This window comes from Rhinolophus hipposideros, assembly GCF_964194185.1.
Source record: "Rhinolophus hipposideros genome assembly, chromosome: 17".
NCBI classification, from domain to species: Eukaryota; Metazoa; Chordata; class Mammalia; order Chiroptera; family Rhinolophidae; genus Rhinolophus; species Rhinolophus hipposideros.
The window spans coordinates 57,940,639-57,956,694 of NC_138063.1; the positions used below are offsets into that span (position 1 = coordinate 57,940,639).

Genomic DNA, 16,056 nt, shown 5'->3' on the forward strand with positions numbered 1-16,056 from the left:
CCTTCTCAAGGACAGGGCTGTTTCTCTGCAAGCCATTTCCTACCCATTCCCAGATGAGATGATTAACAGCCAGGAAAAGGCCCAAGGACAAAGCACCTTGGCACTCACCCTGAAACAAAAACAAGGAGAAAGACCACACAGCACCCACTTCATTTCTCTGAAGCCCACCAGCAGATTTTTCATTTGCAAACGATTTAAGTTTTGTTACCCTTCACCTGATTCTGTATGGACCTGGGCACACAGGAGTCAGCCATCGCGAAGAGGCAGACTTACCTTTGTCTTTGAATCTATGTTCCTGCCACTGGTACTTCTTAAACCAAAACATTTATACCCCAAAGCGCCAAGGTCTCTATTTTCAGAGGCTGCTGACAGTTTAGGCTGGACAAGGATCAGAAAAGGCCATGCTGTGGCTGGAACCATCCTTGCTCTGATTTCACAGAGGGTGGTGAGGGGGACTAGAAAGCTAGGAAGGGCTCTGCCTCTAGGACAGAATTATAGGAAAAAACTTGTTCCGTCCTTTCTCTGAGCCAGTGGTCTTTTCTTCCTTTTAATAGGGGAACAGTTTACAGCTAAAGGAAGTTTTTAGGAAAAGAACTTCCTAGGAAAAATAAAAGAAGATGAAGTGTTTGCTTTACAGAAAATGAACAGTGCAAGGGTTTGATCTCTGGGGGAAACTCAATAATTAATGGCAGATCAGGTGACCACCTTAACTCCCCCTTCCGAATATAAGAAATCAAGTCCTGGTGAGGACTCCCCTTCCTGCAGCTGCCAATGCCATTGCCCAAAGCACAAACAGGAGGAGACATGGCAAGGATACATCATGCTTAGAACTGGGGGTGGCAGATGGGTGGATCAGTCGCTGTGTGCAGCTGTATACTTCCCACCACAAGGAGTCTCAGGGCAGCAGCCATTCTCTCTCATCTAAAGGAGCTGATGCTAGTGAGTTCAGGATGGGTGAATGCCCATGACAACACAACTCCAATGGCTGACGGAAGTGGAAAATATTTGTGTCCTAGCAATGAGAACTGATTGTCCAATTACAAATATAGATGAGGGGTCAGGGTGTAGATATTGCAGCCTGTTCTCCATTCTGCACGATTGGATTCTGTCACTAAACCCTGCAGAATGTCATTCCAAGAACAGGAAAGTCTCAGCCTATAGGTGATTACTAAGCTCTGGTGTTAGTTAACACCTGGGAGAATCTGTGGAGAGGCCTGAGGCAGACACACAAGTGAAAACCATGAATAAGGTATCTTGAGTCAGGGAGTCCCTTCAAGTGACCTGTTGCTCTCTGTCTTCCCAAAAGACAGCCCTTTGTTTTTGACATTCTGTTCCTTCGATCCAGTTAGCATGTTGGTAGGGGACGCAGTACACCTGTCCCTTCCTGATATTCTATGGCCTCCTGCTCTAAGAGTGGCCCTCACAGCAGCAGCAACAGCAGCGCTGAGAGATGTGGGGCCTATCAGATCAGGAAGTACATTTGCACACAACCCCAGGACACTCGTGTGTGCCCTGAAGTTTGAGGGCCAGTGTGTCTCAGAGAAGCGTCACAAATGCCTCTTCCCGGGTCTCACCCTGAGACACGGCGATTGTGTCGGGGCCCTGGCATCAATGTTTTGTCTTTAAAGCTCCCTAGCTGATTCCAATGTGCAGCCAGAGTAGAGAAAGTGTTCCTGATCCACACTGTTTGGAGGGGAGGGGCACAGATGTCTCTGAAGGGCAAGCTGCCCTTTTGAAGAAGCCACAATAAGAGATGTTTGGACAGCCTTGACCCTCAGTTCTTTTTCTAAAACTGTACAGTAAGTTCCAAACCACATTTCTAAAAGGATTTAATTGGGTAGAGACAAATTTTTTGATGACAATAATGTCACAGATGTTTTTTAAAAATTAGGTGCTTAGCCTCTTCCCCACCAAAGAGCCGAGAAGGATGCAGCGACAGGCTGCTTAGAATCGTTGCAAAAGAGATCCCTTCTCTCCACTGTTCTTTTAGGTTTTGTTTATTTCCTTAGCTTAATGTCTGATGAAAGAGGAAAGGGTGGGCCGCGGGCAGAAAGAGCTAAGCAGAGGCAGTGGGTTGATTGTGGCGATGAAGGAAGACAGAAGGGCCAAGAAGGGGTTCTTGAGGTGGGACAGTAAGGAATCAGTGGGGGTCGGAGAAAGCTTGGCAGACCCCAGACCCAGAAAGATTAGTTTTGTCCAGGCTGCCCTAGTGGCTGCTGCTGCTTCCTGTCATAATCTCCCTCAGCCTCCACCATCAGCTGCAAGAGCCCCATGCCTACTTCCAAGGGAAGACAAAAGAAGTCATCACACAGATGCAGGGGAAGGGGTGGCTCACCCATATAGAAGGTGGAATCCAAGGTAATACCATTCTTGATGCCATTTTGACCAAACTCTTCGGATAATCCTGTGGAAGTGTGGAGAGAGCCTTCATCCAGCTCAGGAGAAGGATGACACTGAATGGGCCCCCCTTTGAGGTGAGAACCCCCATCATCATCATGACCCTAAGTCAGGTTTTTGCAACCACAGAGCTCTCAGTGAGGAACCCCAGGTCTTGTCATCTGAGGATGATTTGGGGGCCGAGACCCACTACAAATGGACACAGTCACTGGACCCCAGGCCCAGAAAAGGGAGGAAATGAAGTGGAGGAATCAGACTTGGAGATTGGGAGCCAGGCAAATTTGTATCAGACCTCCGGTTTTGTATTCCCAAGAAAGTCTATGGTCCTGTTTCTTCATTTCTAAAATGGGGATAATAAGACTAATCTCGAAGCGCTGCTGGGATGGTTGCCTGAGACTTGATTCCCACAGAGCTCATCCCTTACTGCTCTGGCTTCTGATACCAGGAGAAGTTCAAGAAATACGTGTTGGTTGACTGAAGCAGTGTCGGCACATGCCGACATTATTTGGAGTGGAGACTTCAGGAAAAGTGTGTGGCCTGCAACTTGTAAGAAATGTGATATCACAGCTAGAACCCCAAATTATTTTACTCATGAAAGAGGACAACTCTCCAGAAACAAAGTCTACCTCCTGATGAGCAAGAGACCGGAATGTATCCTGTGTCTTTGATATGCCCTTGTTGCATTCTTGGATTAACTGCAGGCCCATCACTTTAAATACTAGAGACTTACACAAATGCTTTTATTGTTATGAAAGGTTTTAATGCCGCTCTCCTCCTCCCCCACCCCAAGATCATTTTAAAGCTTCTGCCCACGAAAGACTTGACATGAGGGAAGTAATCACAATAGCTATCTTCTAAAGTGGCTCCAGCAGGTTGACCTGTACAAAGGGAGGCCAGAACTCCATGCCTGCTATAAGGGTGGCATCAGTGCAAGGGTCAGGGGATGGCCCAGACTGTGTTGGGAGGGAAAGTGCACCTTCAGGCAGACAACGAATAGAGAACATTGTGTGCCCTTTTTGATAAGCCCCTGGAAAAGACTGGAGGACACTTGCTGGCTGCTGGGGCTCCCCAAAGATGTATTGGAGAGATGACTTACTCCTCAATTCCTAAGTGTCTAGAAGTCCAAAGCCCCAGCTATTAGAGAGCAGGTGCCTGCAGGACAGAGTTAACAATGCCCCACAGTGCATCGCTGCTGCCAAATTCATGACCACAGCCACGTCCCGGACTCCAGGGTCTAACTGTACCTGAAGTTTGAAAGAGGGCAATCCTCCATGCCCCCACCCATTTCCTCTCCACCCCCCAGTGCTCCAAGGGCCTTCTGGATTCTGGTGACTAAAAACAGATGAGTGACATTCAGATGGGAAGAGGGTTCAAGTTCAAAGGAGCCTGATCTGCGTGGGTTTTGGGGTAAAAGGGAGCACCCTGCCACACTCGCCAGCCAAGGTGGTAATCAAGCTGACCTTGAGCGAGAAACATGGCCTCATTTCCTTGTCTGTAAATTGGAACTAATTGTCCTTCCTTACAGGATGGTGATGGAGAGGAAGTCACCCAAGGAGTGATAGGTTCATAGCAGCCACTCCTCCCTACTTGGCCTGGCTGGCTGAGAGTGGAAGCACCTGTAAGCACTGGGCTGGTTTCTGCATCTGACCCAGGACTCCAGGGGACAACCTCCAGGCAACACACAGAGAAGGTCATTTAGAAGACTAACCTCCCAGCCGGCTGAGCCCCATCCTGACCCCAGGCTCTGCCTGGGGGAATTTCTGTCCTGACCCTGGGGGGTCCCAGGGAAAGGAGAAGCTCTACAGCCTCTGCAGATTCCTGGGTGTCCTCCTGCGGCAGGTCAGGTGAGGGGAGACCCCATCTCCAACTCAGAGTTTGATACCCCCTACCTGGGCAGCCAAGGGTTTCCCCTCTGTGCCTGGTGTTACTCTAGCTCTGCCTTCCCCAGGACATAATCCCCATGAAATGACCTCATAAATAGCTGAGACTTGGTCTGATGCTCTAGATTTTTGTTTCTAAATTTTTCCTGCTGTCTTTCCCTTGTGCAACCACATTGTTAGCACAGTGTTTGGAGGCCAGAAGCCTCTGTCCTTGTCTCTCCTCCAGGCTAAATGTACCCCAGCTTGTTGAAAATAGAGTATGAAGGCGAAAAACAGCTGTGTGCAGGATTGCAGAGGTGAGTGGGGTCTGCAGTTCTCACATTTTAGGGTAGAGGATGTGGACAAAAAAAGAGGTTCTCTGGAAAATAACCTCACAGTGTGATCTAATCATAACTTTCTAACTGGGCAGGTCATAGTGGGTAGTTATACCCCAGACATATAACTTCTTTACTAAAAGACTTATCTTTGCCTTAAGCAAGCCCTGTCCGTTGTTTCTGTGCATCTAGAACACACCTTTGAAATGCCCCCCTTTCAGACCCCTCCTTCTAAGGCAAAACCACCAAGAGAGCAATCTTAACTATCCTGTAGTCCAATCCCCGCTTTGCTTTCTCCCACCTCCAGGTAACCTTTCTTACTTTCCTCAATTTCAAATGCATAAAAGGAACTGCAAAACTGTTATTCTCTGGAGCATTTGAGGTCTTGCTCCCTGGCATATGCCATCAGTTTGGCTCAAATAAACTCATAAAAATTCTCAAGTTTTGACATTTCTTACATCAACAAGGGACTGTAACCTTCCACGTTGTCCCTCTATACTGAGAAGCTTGGGCTCTCATGTTGCTTTAAGGATTTCAGGAATCTCTGTAGCAGGAATTCCTGGCCAAACTTTTGAAAAGTCCTGAGCAGAGCTCTGGGTGAGAAGTCTTGAGGCCAGGAGTCATGAGGCTTTGCTTTCTGTGGTCCCTGACAGTGAGACTGACCCAGGGAAGGGTCCCTCCGGTGCTTCAGCTTTCTCAACAAGAGATGGCCTTTTGGCATCTGTCCATTTTGGGGGTCTATAAGAGCAAACCACTGCAAATAAATGACCTGAAGTTCAGTCAGCAGGACCTCACCTAATCCAGAGCCGTCTGACAGTAAGACCACACTTAATCCAGAGCCCATATTATAGCAGGGCCTCACCTAATCAAGAGCCCATCCCACAGCGGGCCCCTTGTGAGTCTGATGGGGAGGAGTGCTAAGAGAGACTGCTCTGCAAATTGGCCAAATTGAACCCAAAACTCACAGAAACAAATCAGCCAACCAAGAGAACAGAAAACTGAAGCAAAAAGAGCAGGAGCATGTTCCATTTATGTAAAGCATAGGAGTAAATGACAGGGGTGCGCGCATCCACAGAAGATAAATCCACTCCCTCTGTAATTCTGGCTGCCCACTTTCAACGGGGGTGGGAGGGGGCTTCTCTTGCATAAATGTATTATTTAAAATTTTTTAAATTAAATTTTAAACAACGATTCAGTGAGACTCTTTCTGGAAGTTTGTCAGACAGGACTAGATGTGTGGAGGGTGACCAAGACATCTGGGGTGGGTAGACAGGTAAATCATAGACTCTGTCAGTCAAAACTGCCCGAGAACCAGGGGCAGCAACAGAATCCATGGTGGGGAGAATGAGCCCTCAAGTCTGAGGGCAATGGGAAATCTCTTTGTCTTGGTTAATAAGAAGAGACCTGCATTCCCCCCAAGGAGAGCTGGTCCCTGATCTGAGAAAGTGATCTAGTAGCACAGGGCTCTAAAAGGTCACATTGGTGTGGCCTTGGCCAGGAGTTCCGCCTCCACCAGCGACTCTTGCAGGCTCCATCTGAGCTCAGTTGCCATGACCCTCCTTGTGCACTTCATCTGAAAAGCCCCACAGTCCCTGGCTTTTCTGTAAGGATAAAAGTTCACTGCAGAAAACATCCATTTCTTCTATGAGAAGACACCCTAGAGGGGCAGCGGACAGCCCCAGATTCAAATCCATCACACAAGTTATGTGATCCTGGCAAAGTCACTCATCCGGTCTAAACCTCAGTGTTCCACCAATAAGACACAGGTCACGACCTCTTCCTGGGTTGATGGCGGGAGTTAAGTGAGATAATGCACATGAAAGCACAGTACATGTCTGGCACTCCTTGAGCTAAGTAAATCTTTATGACTCAAAGCCCACAGATTGCAGAGGGAACTCCCCTCTCCCTTGTGACTCTGGTCTTGCTTATTCTACTTGCACAAGAATGCTTGACTGATTTGGCTCACATTATGCAATCACAGTCACAATGGGAGCTATCCAGGAGGTCATGCCCCCTGCTTGCACTTCTAAATGGTCAAGGAGTAGCCAGCCATGCATTACCTATGGTTCTATGGATGATCTTGCTTCTTTCCATGGCAGACTCATGGTGGCTCCTGCCCCCTCCTTCTGCTGTCCCACATGACACTGAAATTTACTAATGATAGTTAATTTCAATAGCGCAGTGGTGATTTACTTAAAACGGAGTCAAATTCAAAGGAGGTATCCATCTTTCTTCTTCCTCAAGTTAAGTAAACTGTTCTCTGGTTAAACTATCAGGTAGTTCCAGGTTTCTCTTTTGCTCAGCCTGTCCTCATTTTAAATTTGTGAAATTTTCTGTGTGTAACTGGAAGCCCATCCACAGGACCCGCCAGACCATCTCTAGGGCCAGGATTAAGTGTGTGGCTGTGGGTTGTAGGAATATGAGGACATTTGATAAGGTTTCATTCCCTGACCTGTGTTCTCCTCTTCGGGTCCTCAGAAGAATACTGGAGGCATCAGAGCTAAGGCTTTGATTTAAATGATTCCATTGTCATTTGATGATGAGGCCAGGGAAAGTACGGTAAGCCCGTGGGCAAATGGCTGCCCTGTTCCCCAGGGCCCTGTGACCCACCACCTGATCCTTCCTGCTCCTTTGAGTGTTCCCAGAACTGGCTCAGGAGGCAGCAGCCCAACCCAGCACTGGGGTGAGATGAGCATTTTGGGGGGGTACACAGGGTGGGGATTCTCTACTCTCATTCAGTTATTATCTCTCTCAAACTTCACGCCCCTCACATCACATGTCAACAACCTACATTCACAATTAAGCAGTCCTGTTAAGGCCACCAGTTTCCTCTCCTTTCTCAGGGAAGGTACTTGTTCTACCTCTGGTAGTATTGTTGGCTTGTTTGCCTTATTAAAGTAGCTCAAAGCACCAGAACCAAGAGATGGATACATATACCATTGTGTATCATTATAACTAGAAAAACAAAATCATGCCTCAGTTAGAATCAGAGGGGAAAACGCTCTGCGATGGAAGAGAGCTACAGTGAACATGACTCTATGTTGCAATTATAAATAGCCTGCAATTCCACTTACTGTGCACTTTTGGCTGAAGTTGGCAGATATTTAACAAAAATCAGCTTGACTTGCATGTGACTTGTTAACAAAGGTTACTTTGCTGGATTCCTAACATGTGTAACCTTTTCTCTTTTTAACCATTCACCAATAAAACATGCACAAACAGGAAGTCATTTTTTCCTTTGTCTTTGGGAAAAAAAGCATCTGTCTTTAGAAATTATAAAATCCCGGTTGCAACAATGTTTGATATTTGTCCAAACCTTCACACAATAGTGCATGAAGTTCAAGAATGGACTTTGGCCCTTTTACCCCAGACTCTAGCTATAAATAGATGCTCTGGGTCCTGGGAAGCTGCAGGAGTTTCACAGAACTCGAAGTCTGTTTACCTTGAAAGTTGTTGCGGACTCAGGATTGGCCAGAACCAAAGGTGAAATGAGAACCATGCCGGAAAAGTAACCTGGCTTCTCTGCGGCTGTGAGGATGGCGATGGCTCCTCCCTGCAATGCAAAATGGGCAGAGTTGCTGTGTGTTGGCTTCCACCAGTGCATGGATTTCTAATGAGCTCCATGGATGAGGTCCTTCTAAGCTGCAGGTGTGGCCAAGAGCCCTATGAAGGTCCACCTTGGAATAGATACCATCAAATGTTGGATAAACTGGGTCTGCAATTATTTTATTACACATGATTTTTTCCCAAGAGTAAACATTTCAGAGCGATATAAATAAGGTTTCTGCGTGTGGGCTGCAAGTTAGACAACAACACATTCCTACATCATTTCAAGCCAAAAGCTGGCAGATGTCCAATTCATCCATTCCATCAGGCTTAATATGAGAGATTTTTTTGGTAATCTGATGATAATCTACACCTTATTTTTTTTTTTTTCAGGTTCAATAAAGATCCCAAAAATTTAGGTTCCAGGAAAAATAGTGAACGTAGATGGTGCTGAAGGTCTCAGGCCTTGGCTGTTTGCTGAAGCTGCAGGTAATTTGAACCAAGGGTGGAAATTGCAAATGCTTTCGGGGGCCAGGCAGGTAATAGAAATGAAGAACAGAGCCAGGCTGGGATAAAGGGAGCAGAAGCTCTGCCCTGGAGTGAAAAGTTTTCACCAAATTCAAAATTGAGTAGTTCCAATTCTCTGCCAGCCAACACATAAGATTGTGGGAGGAAGATCTGTCCCATTTTGTGCTCTGCCAGTTTGAGGACTCCCCAATTTAAAGATTATATGTGGTTACGTTTTACAGGGTTTTATACATTTAAAAGGTGAAAAGGATTTTGAATGATCTTTAAGGAATTAGGTCCACGGGAGCCCTTGTCCCTAGCTCCATTTGTGCTGTATAGCTCTGAAGCAAGCATCTAGGATTTTGGCACATTCTGTGCACTTCTCACTGACTAAATCACCATCTCTGCTCTGAGAAGTGGCTCTGTAGGGAGCAGAAGTGCCCTTGAGAACCTCACTATGAAATGGCATTGAGATGGAAATGGGGTTGAAAAAAAGATCAGTTTCCCAAGAGGCCCCACACTTAAGCTCTTCAGTAAGAATTGGTGGACCACCTCCTGATAGGAAGCAATGGGCCACTCTGAGCTCTCTCTGGGGCTGTCCCCAGGACTCTGAACCTGGCCTGTTTCCTAAGCACGAATTGCCTGGAACTCCAAGTGCAGGGTGTTCAGAGTGGGGCATGTCAGCCGGGGGAGGAGAGTGGGAAAGGTAGGGAGGCACGGCTGCCCCTTTTCCATCATAGGTTCTCATACCACCCACCCACCACGAGGCCTGATTAGACTGGGTCTTCTGTGGTCTACTTACCATGGAGTGGCCCAGAAGGAAGACAGGAAGCCCTGGGTAGTCTTTCTGCATGGTATCCACGTGTTGTAACACATCCCTGATGAAAACGTGGAAGTCGGACACTACCATCCTCTCCCCTTCGCTCTGTCCATGGCCAACTGGAAGGGAATGGGAAAAGAGAGAACTGCAGTTTCCAGGAGGTTGACTTCTGCCCAGGCTCAGCTATTTCCTCACCAGAATTATCAGCCATTCCTTACTGGGGACCTGAACGAATCATCTCATTCAGTCCTTTCCAACTACTCTTGAAAGTGGAAATTAATCTGCCCCCATTGCACAGATTAGGAAATTGAGACACAGGGTGGTTAAGGACTTGCCCAAGATCACATAGTCAGGAAGTGATAAACCATTCTGTAAAGCCTGTCCATACAGCCAGGATGCCTTTCCCATGGCTGGTTCCAAAGAACAAAGAAAGGCAGATACAGAGAAACGAAGCCTGATTTTCTGCAAAGTGGCCAGGGGTAAGGTCAGTGAGGCTTGAAATTTTCCTGGGTTTTCCCAGTTCCTTGACCCTCACAGTTGTGTTTCAATGTTAGCCTTTCACCAGGTAAAGTGTCACCTCAATTTACAGAAGATAATATGACAAGCATAAAATAAAATAGTAAAGTGTGCTTGCCAGAAATCTTCTCAATGAAGCAGCAATAAAACCAGGTCAGATTCTATCCCTCTGGGATTTTATTATCTGTCACATATCTGGGCTGTTTATTTCCCCTGTTTTTTTCTTAGGTTCTTTCACTTTTTCCATCTCAAAAGGATGTAAGTCACTATAGAAACACACTGACTGCAGCTTTCATATTCAGCCTGAAAGCAGCTGATGTGATGGTTTAAAAATTGCAAAAGAGATAGAGCCCTCAGAGAACAGGGACCGCACAGCGAGAGTATCTGCCCAAACCCTTCCTGCCGCCTCTGCGAGGAAGTTATTATAGTAATAAGGATACCATATTTCCCCGAAAATAAGACCGGTCTTATATTAATTTTTGCTCCAAAAGATGAATTAGGGCTTATTTTCAGGGGCTGTTTTATTTTTTTCATGTACAACAATCTACATTTTTTTCATTTATTCGTGTACAAAAATCTACAACTTATTCAAATACAGTCATGTCATCTTCTGGAACATCGTCATAACTCTCCAAATCCCGAATTCTGGCTTGAATCTCTTGCAGCTCCATTCCCTGTAGAACCATTGGCCCCAATCTCTCATGTCCAGCAATAGAGCTCTCCTTAAATGAGCACTTCCTGTCCATAGTGCATTGGCAACATAGATGTCAGTGATTTTATCCCATGAATTCTTCACCCAAGTCACGACCTCTTGCGGGCCAGGCTTCACCAAGTTTCCACGCTGATTTCTCTCCATTCTATTTTCAATGTAGTCATTGATTTCCATGAGCAATGGTCCTTGAATCGCTTGTTTATTGCAATATCAAGTGTCTGGAGATAGGCAGTCATTCCTCCGGGAATGATTATTTGATCTATTCTTCTCTCTGCAAGGAAGTTCTTCATGTCTTTAGCGTGTTGCGTGCTGGCTGAATCCCAGACTAGCAGAACTCTTTAGCCCCCTCGCAAAACAAGTGGCAGCATTAAATCGACCCACTTCCACATAAATGCTTGTGTGCACCAGGCTTTTTTGGTTTCAAGAACATAAATGCGTGAAACACGGTCAACTTTATCTTTCTTGCCCTTAGTGATGATTAGAGGTGGGGCTTTCTTTCCATCCAGACGAATTGCCAAAATACAGGTAACATGTGCACTTTCGTAACCAGTGGAGGAAATAGATTGACGAGGCACCCCTTTGATCAATTGTCGTTTGAGATCTTTGGCCCATAAACACTGCAGTTTTAGCCACAATCATGTTGGAGAATTGGTATTTAGGAAAGTCGATGCCATCAACCAAGGACTTGAATGCACCTTTAATGACTTCAGTATCTTCCAGCTTGAACAGTGTTGTCGATCTTAGAGACAGTTCATATCGCTGAAGGAAGCCAGCCAGCCAGTGTGGTGATGCTTTGAATTCTTCTGGGGTATTTCTAACTGTGGTGCTGTTGCGAGCGCAAATGCTTGAATATCAGCCCTGCACACAACCAAAGCCTTTGCTCTCCTGTCAGCAATCCATTCACGATGATGTCTTCCAGCTCAGGAAATAAGGGTTGCCGACCTGATTCACACTTGTGCTTCTGAGCATTTACTTCGTCCACCTGTTGACTGAGGTTATTGTACTCTGCTTGCCATTTTCAGATCATTTGGAGATCCAGCTTCTTCTCTTTGCAGAAAATCGTAAGATTCTTCCCCCGGGAGTCCTCCATAATTCCTTTCTTGTACTCAACAGAATAGCTCTTCCTTTTTGTACTTATCTTGTCTGGGGATCAAAATATTATTACCTTTAAATCTACCATTAAATCAAGTGTTAGTTGAAGACTTTCGAGACAGGAGTGGCAACAAAATGATGACAGTTAAGAATGATGGTTCACACAAAAGAGACGAAAAATTGCAGGTACCAAAACTCAGAGAACATCTCTTTACTTCACACGAGTGCTTTAAGTAGGTCTGTTACAATACACGACGCATTGAATTCTGAAGATTCATATCAGACACAACCACGTCTGTTCGTTATCAGGTGCGCACGTTATTCGTGCCTTGTGTCTGTACTCCGATTGGTCATTTGGCAATAAGTCTAGGACTCATCTGTCTGCATAGGCATTTACCTCTCGTTTGTAAATTAAGTATCTACAAATACTTAATTATAATTTATAATATCATTTATTTTAAGTATTAATGTCAATACTATTATTTATTTATATTTAATTATATATTAATATCATTTTATAATTCAATACGTCTGTGATGTGTTGCAACGGATGTACTAAATGCGTCCGTCTGGCTGACGATCTTAACTGGGGCTTATGTTTGAGGTAGGGCTTATATTACGAGCATTCTGAAAAATCATGCTAGGGCTTATTTTCCAGTTAGGTCTTATTTTCAGGGAGATACGGTAATAACACCCATTTTACAGATGGGAAGGGAGAGGATTCATCATTGCCTGGAACTGATTGGCTGCCCAAACTTCAGACTCAGAAACCCTAAGAGTGGTCAGACTACAAACTCCTGTTTCCTACTGTCCTATCTCCCTCCGCAATGTGTCTCCATTCTTCCACTGCCCAGCCCCACCTGATTCTCTGACCATTGCATGCTGCCTGCCTGGAGCCCACCAGTTTTGTCATCCTTTCAGTGGCACCCTCAGTCCCTTGCCCCTCTGAGGATTTTTTTCCCTTTTAAAATTTAATTAAATTTCATTTGGTATTGTGGTAAAATATACATAATAAATTTTATCTTAATCATTTTTTAGTGTACAGTTCAGTGGTATTAAGTACATTCACACTGTTGTGTAACTATCACCATCATCCATCTCCAGAACTTTTTCATCTTCCCAAACTGAAACTCCATACTCATTACTACGGGCTGAATTATGCACACCCCCTTCCCATTCATATGTTGAAGTCCTAACCCCCAGTACCTCAGATGTGACTATTTACAGACAGGGCCTTTAAACAGGTAATTAAATTAAAATAAAGTCACTAGGGTGAGCCTTAACCCAACAGAACTGGTGTCCTTAAAAGAGGAGATTAGGACACACACACATACTGTGGGAGGCTCATGGAGAGACACAGGGAGGAGATGGCTCTCTATACACCACGGAGAGAGGCTTCAATGAAACTAGCCCTGCCAACACCTTGATTTGGGACTTCCAGCATCTAGAAATGTGAGGAAATAAAGGTCTGTTCTTTAAGTCTGTGGTACTTTGTTATGGCAGCCTGAGCAGAGTAATACATTTATTAAACACTAACTCCCCATTCCCCTTCCTCCAGCCCCTGAAACCCACCATCTACTTTCTGTCTCTATGAATTTGACTCCTCAAAGTATCTCTGTATCTCCCTCCCTCCCTCCCTCCCTCCCTCTCTTCTCTCTCTCTCTCTCTCTCTCTCTCCCTCCCTCCCTCCTTCTCTCTCTCTCTTTCTCTCTCTGTCTCTGCCTCCCTTCCTCCCTCCCTCCCTTCCTCCCTCGTTTCCTCCCTCTCCCTGTCTCTCTCTCTCTCTCTCTCTCTCTCTCTCTCTCTCTCTCTCTCTCTCTCTCTCTCTCTCCCCTCAACCCCAGCTCCATCCCTTTGGCTCATCAGTATGCTCTCTCCCTCCCTCCTTCCCTCCCTCCCTCTTTCCTTCACCCTCCAGGACATCCAACCACCATCTTCTTTCTCCCTTTCTCCTCAGTCTTTAAAGAGTGAAGTACACTCACTGCCCTTTCCCACCCCATCCTCTCTGTAAGCTGCCCAGGTTCTACCCTGACCCCACTGAGTCACCAGAAAACCCTGCTGGCCACATATGGTGGCCTCTCCTCTGTCTCCCTTCTCCCCCACTCTCGGCTGGGCTTGTTGCACCCCACATCCTGCGCTGTCTTGGTGGATGCTGCCATGGAGCTCCCACAGAAATGAACTTCCTTGCTTGTCCTCCACTTTTCTCACTCCTTTTTCTTTGTCTCCTTTGCCTGGCCAACTTCTGCACTACCTTCATCTATTCATTTTTAATTTCAAAAATTGCATTTTAAAAGAGTATTCATTCACATCGTTCAAAAATCAAAGTGGTATAAAAAGGTGTACATTGAACACACTTCTTGCCACCGACTTGTTCTTCTTCCCCTAAGTTCTTCTCCAGGTATCTCCTGTCTCCTTCCACTGCCTCTTTATAAGCAAATACAAACCCTGATTTTTACCCCCTTTTTAGAATATTAAGAAGCATAACATATTCCAATCTGCACTTTGCTTTATTCATCTGATAATATATCCTGAAGACCTTTCAACATTTGATATAGAGCTTCTCCTCAGCTTTTTTCTCTAACTTTCACTACAAAAATTTTCAAACACACAAAAACATGGGAAGAATATTACAATAAACACCCACATGCCTGCCATCTTTATTTCACAGTTGTCAACATTTTATTTGTTTTATGCATGCGTAGTTCTAAATATAAAAGGGGATGAATCATTTAAAGTAAATTGTAGATTTTAACAATCAGCAAGTCTGGATAGAGAATATACAGAGGTTCTTTGCATGATTTTTGCAAACTTTCAATAAACTGAAGTTATTTCAAAAAAATTCATAAAAGGTCATAGCTATCATGACAGTCCATCCCTAGATACTTGAAGGTGCATCTCCTAAAAAACACATTCCCCAGGTGACTGTATTACTTTCCTACCTACATAAACTCACACTAGCTTCCTAATATCATCTTATACTCAGTCCAAATTCAAATTTCCCAGTTGTCTCCAAGTAAATTACAGCTGCTTTTAAGAACCAGGATACGAAGTTCATACATTGTATTTGGTTGTTGTGCTTCTTTAGTCTGTTTCAATCTAAAACATTCCCATCATTTTTATTTTAAAGAGACCAGGCCAATAAAATGGTCTACATTCTGAATCTGAATGGTTTCCCCTCATGGTGTTTCTGTGTTTCTATTATTAGTCAAGTAAGTAACTTCTTGCTTTCTGGCATGAGTATCCCTGACTTCCCTAAACTTTCTCTGCCTCAGATTTAGAATTAAGCATTTCTCCAAGGATTCCCTTATCTTTTTAGTCTGCAGTGGTGTTTAAATATCAATATTTAAATATTAGGGTGTTCAATGCCATCAGTGTGCTATAGCTTCTGTGCCCTTTCCGTGAGCAGAGCTAGGAAACGTATTTTTTTTTTCAGAATCACGAGTTCATATTGATATTTCTAGTTAAAAATCAGTGTTCCAACAACCAAAATGTCCTTCGATATATGAATGGATAAAGAAGTTGTGGTATATATACACAATGGAATACTATTCGGCGGTAAGAAAAGATGATATAGGAGCATTTGTGACAACATGGATGGATCTTGAGAGTATAATGCTAAGTGAAATAAATCAGACAGAAAAAGCAGAAAACCCTATGATTTCACTGATATGTGGTATATAAACCAAAAACAACAAAAGACAGGACAAACAAATGAGAAACAAAAACTCATAGACACAGACAATAGTTTAGTGGTTACCAGAGGGTAAGGGGGTGAGGGGAGAGAGATGAGGGTAAGGGGGATCAAATATATGGTGATGGAAGGAGAACTGACTCTGGGTGGTGAACACACAATGGGATTTATAGATGATGTAATACAGAATTGTACACCTGAAATCTATGTAAATTTACTAACAATTGTCACCCCAATAAATTGAATTAAAAAAAAATCAGTGTTCCAGGGTTTTTCTAAACTTTCTCATTTTATATTTTATCTCTTTTTTCTGACATTGAAAATGTTGGTTACTAATAGCATTAACATATTTACTTATCTGAGGTGTTAACAATACACAGCATAGTTTCAAAGTCACAATACTGATATTACCACCAACAATAAGCCAACTGAGGGAAACCTAAGATTTCCTTGCATTTCCTTTTATCCTTAGAATATACTTCAGTAATGACAATGGCCAGAGTACTGTGTTCAGAGTTTAAATTATAACAAATATGTCATAATTATGTTCTCTGTGTGCTCATGTTACTAATTTGATGTAA

General features: G+C 44.4%; 1 protein-coding gene across 1 annotated transcript in view; it reads right to left on the reverse strand.

The window, feature by feature from the left end:
- The window catches only part of MGLL (monoglyceride lipase), a 110,541-nt gene that overhangs the window by 23,252 nt on the left and 71,233 nt on the right, over nucleotides 1-16,056 (reverse strand). The window contains exons 2-3 of the mRNA XM_081078908.1: nucleotides 9,447-9,647; nucleotides 8,034-8,144 (exon numbers count right to left, since the gene is read on the reverse strand). Coding sequence (XP_080935034.1) covers nucleotides 8,034-8,144; nucleotides 9,447-9,554 — 219 coding nt within the window. The 5' untranslated portion in view covers nucleotides 9,555-9,647. The remainder of the gene's footprint in view (nucleotides 1-8,033; nucleotides 8,145-9,446; nucleotides 9,648-16,056) is intronic.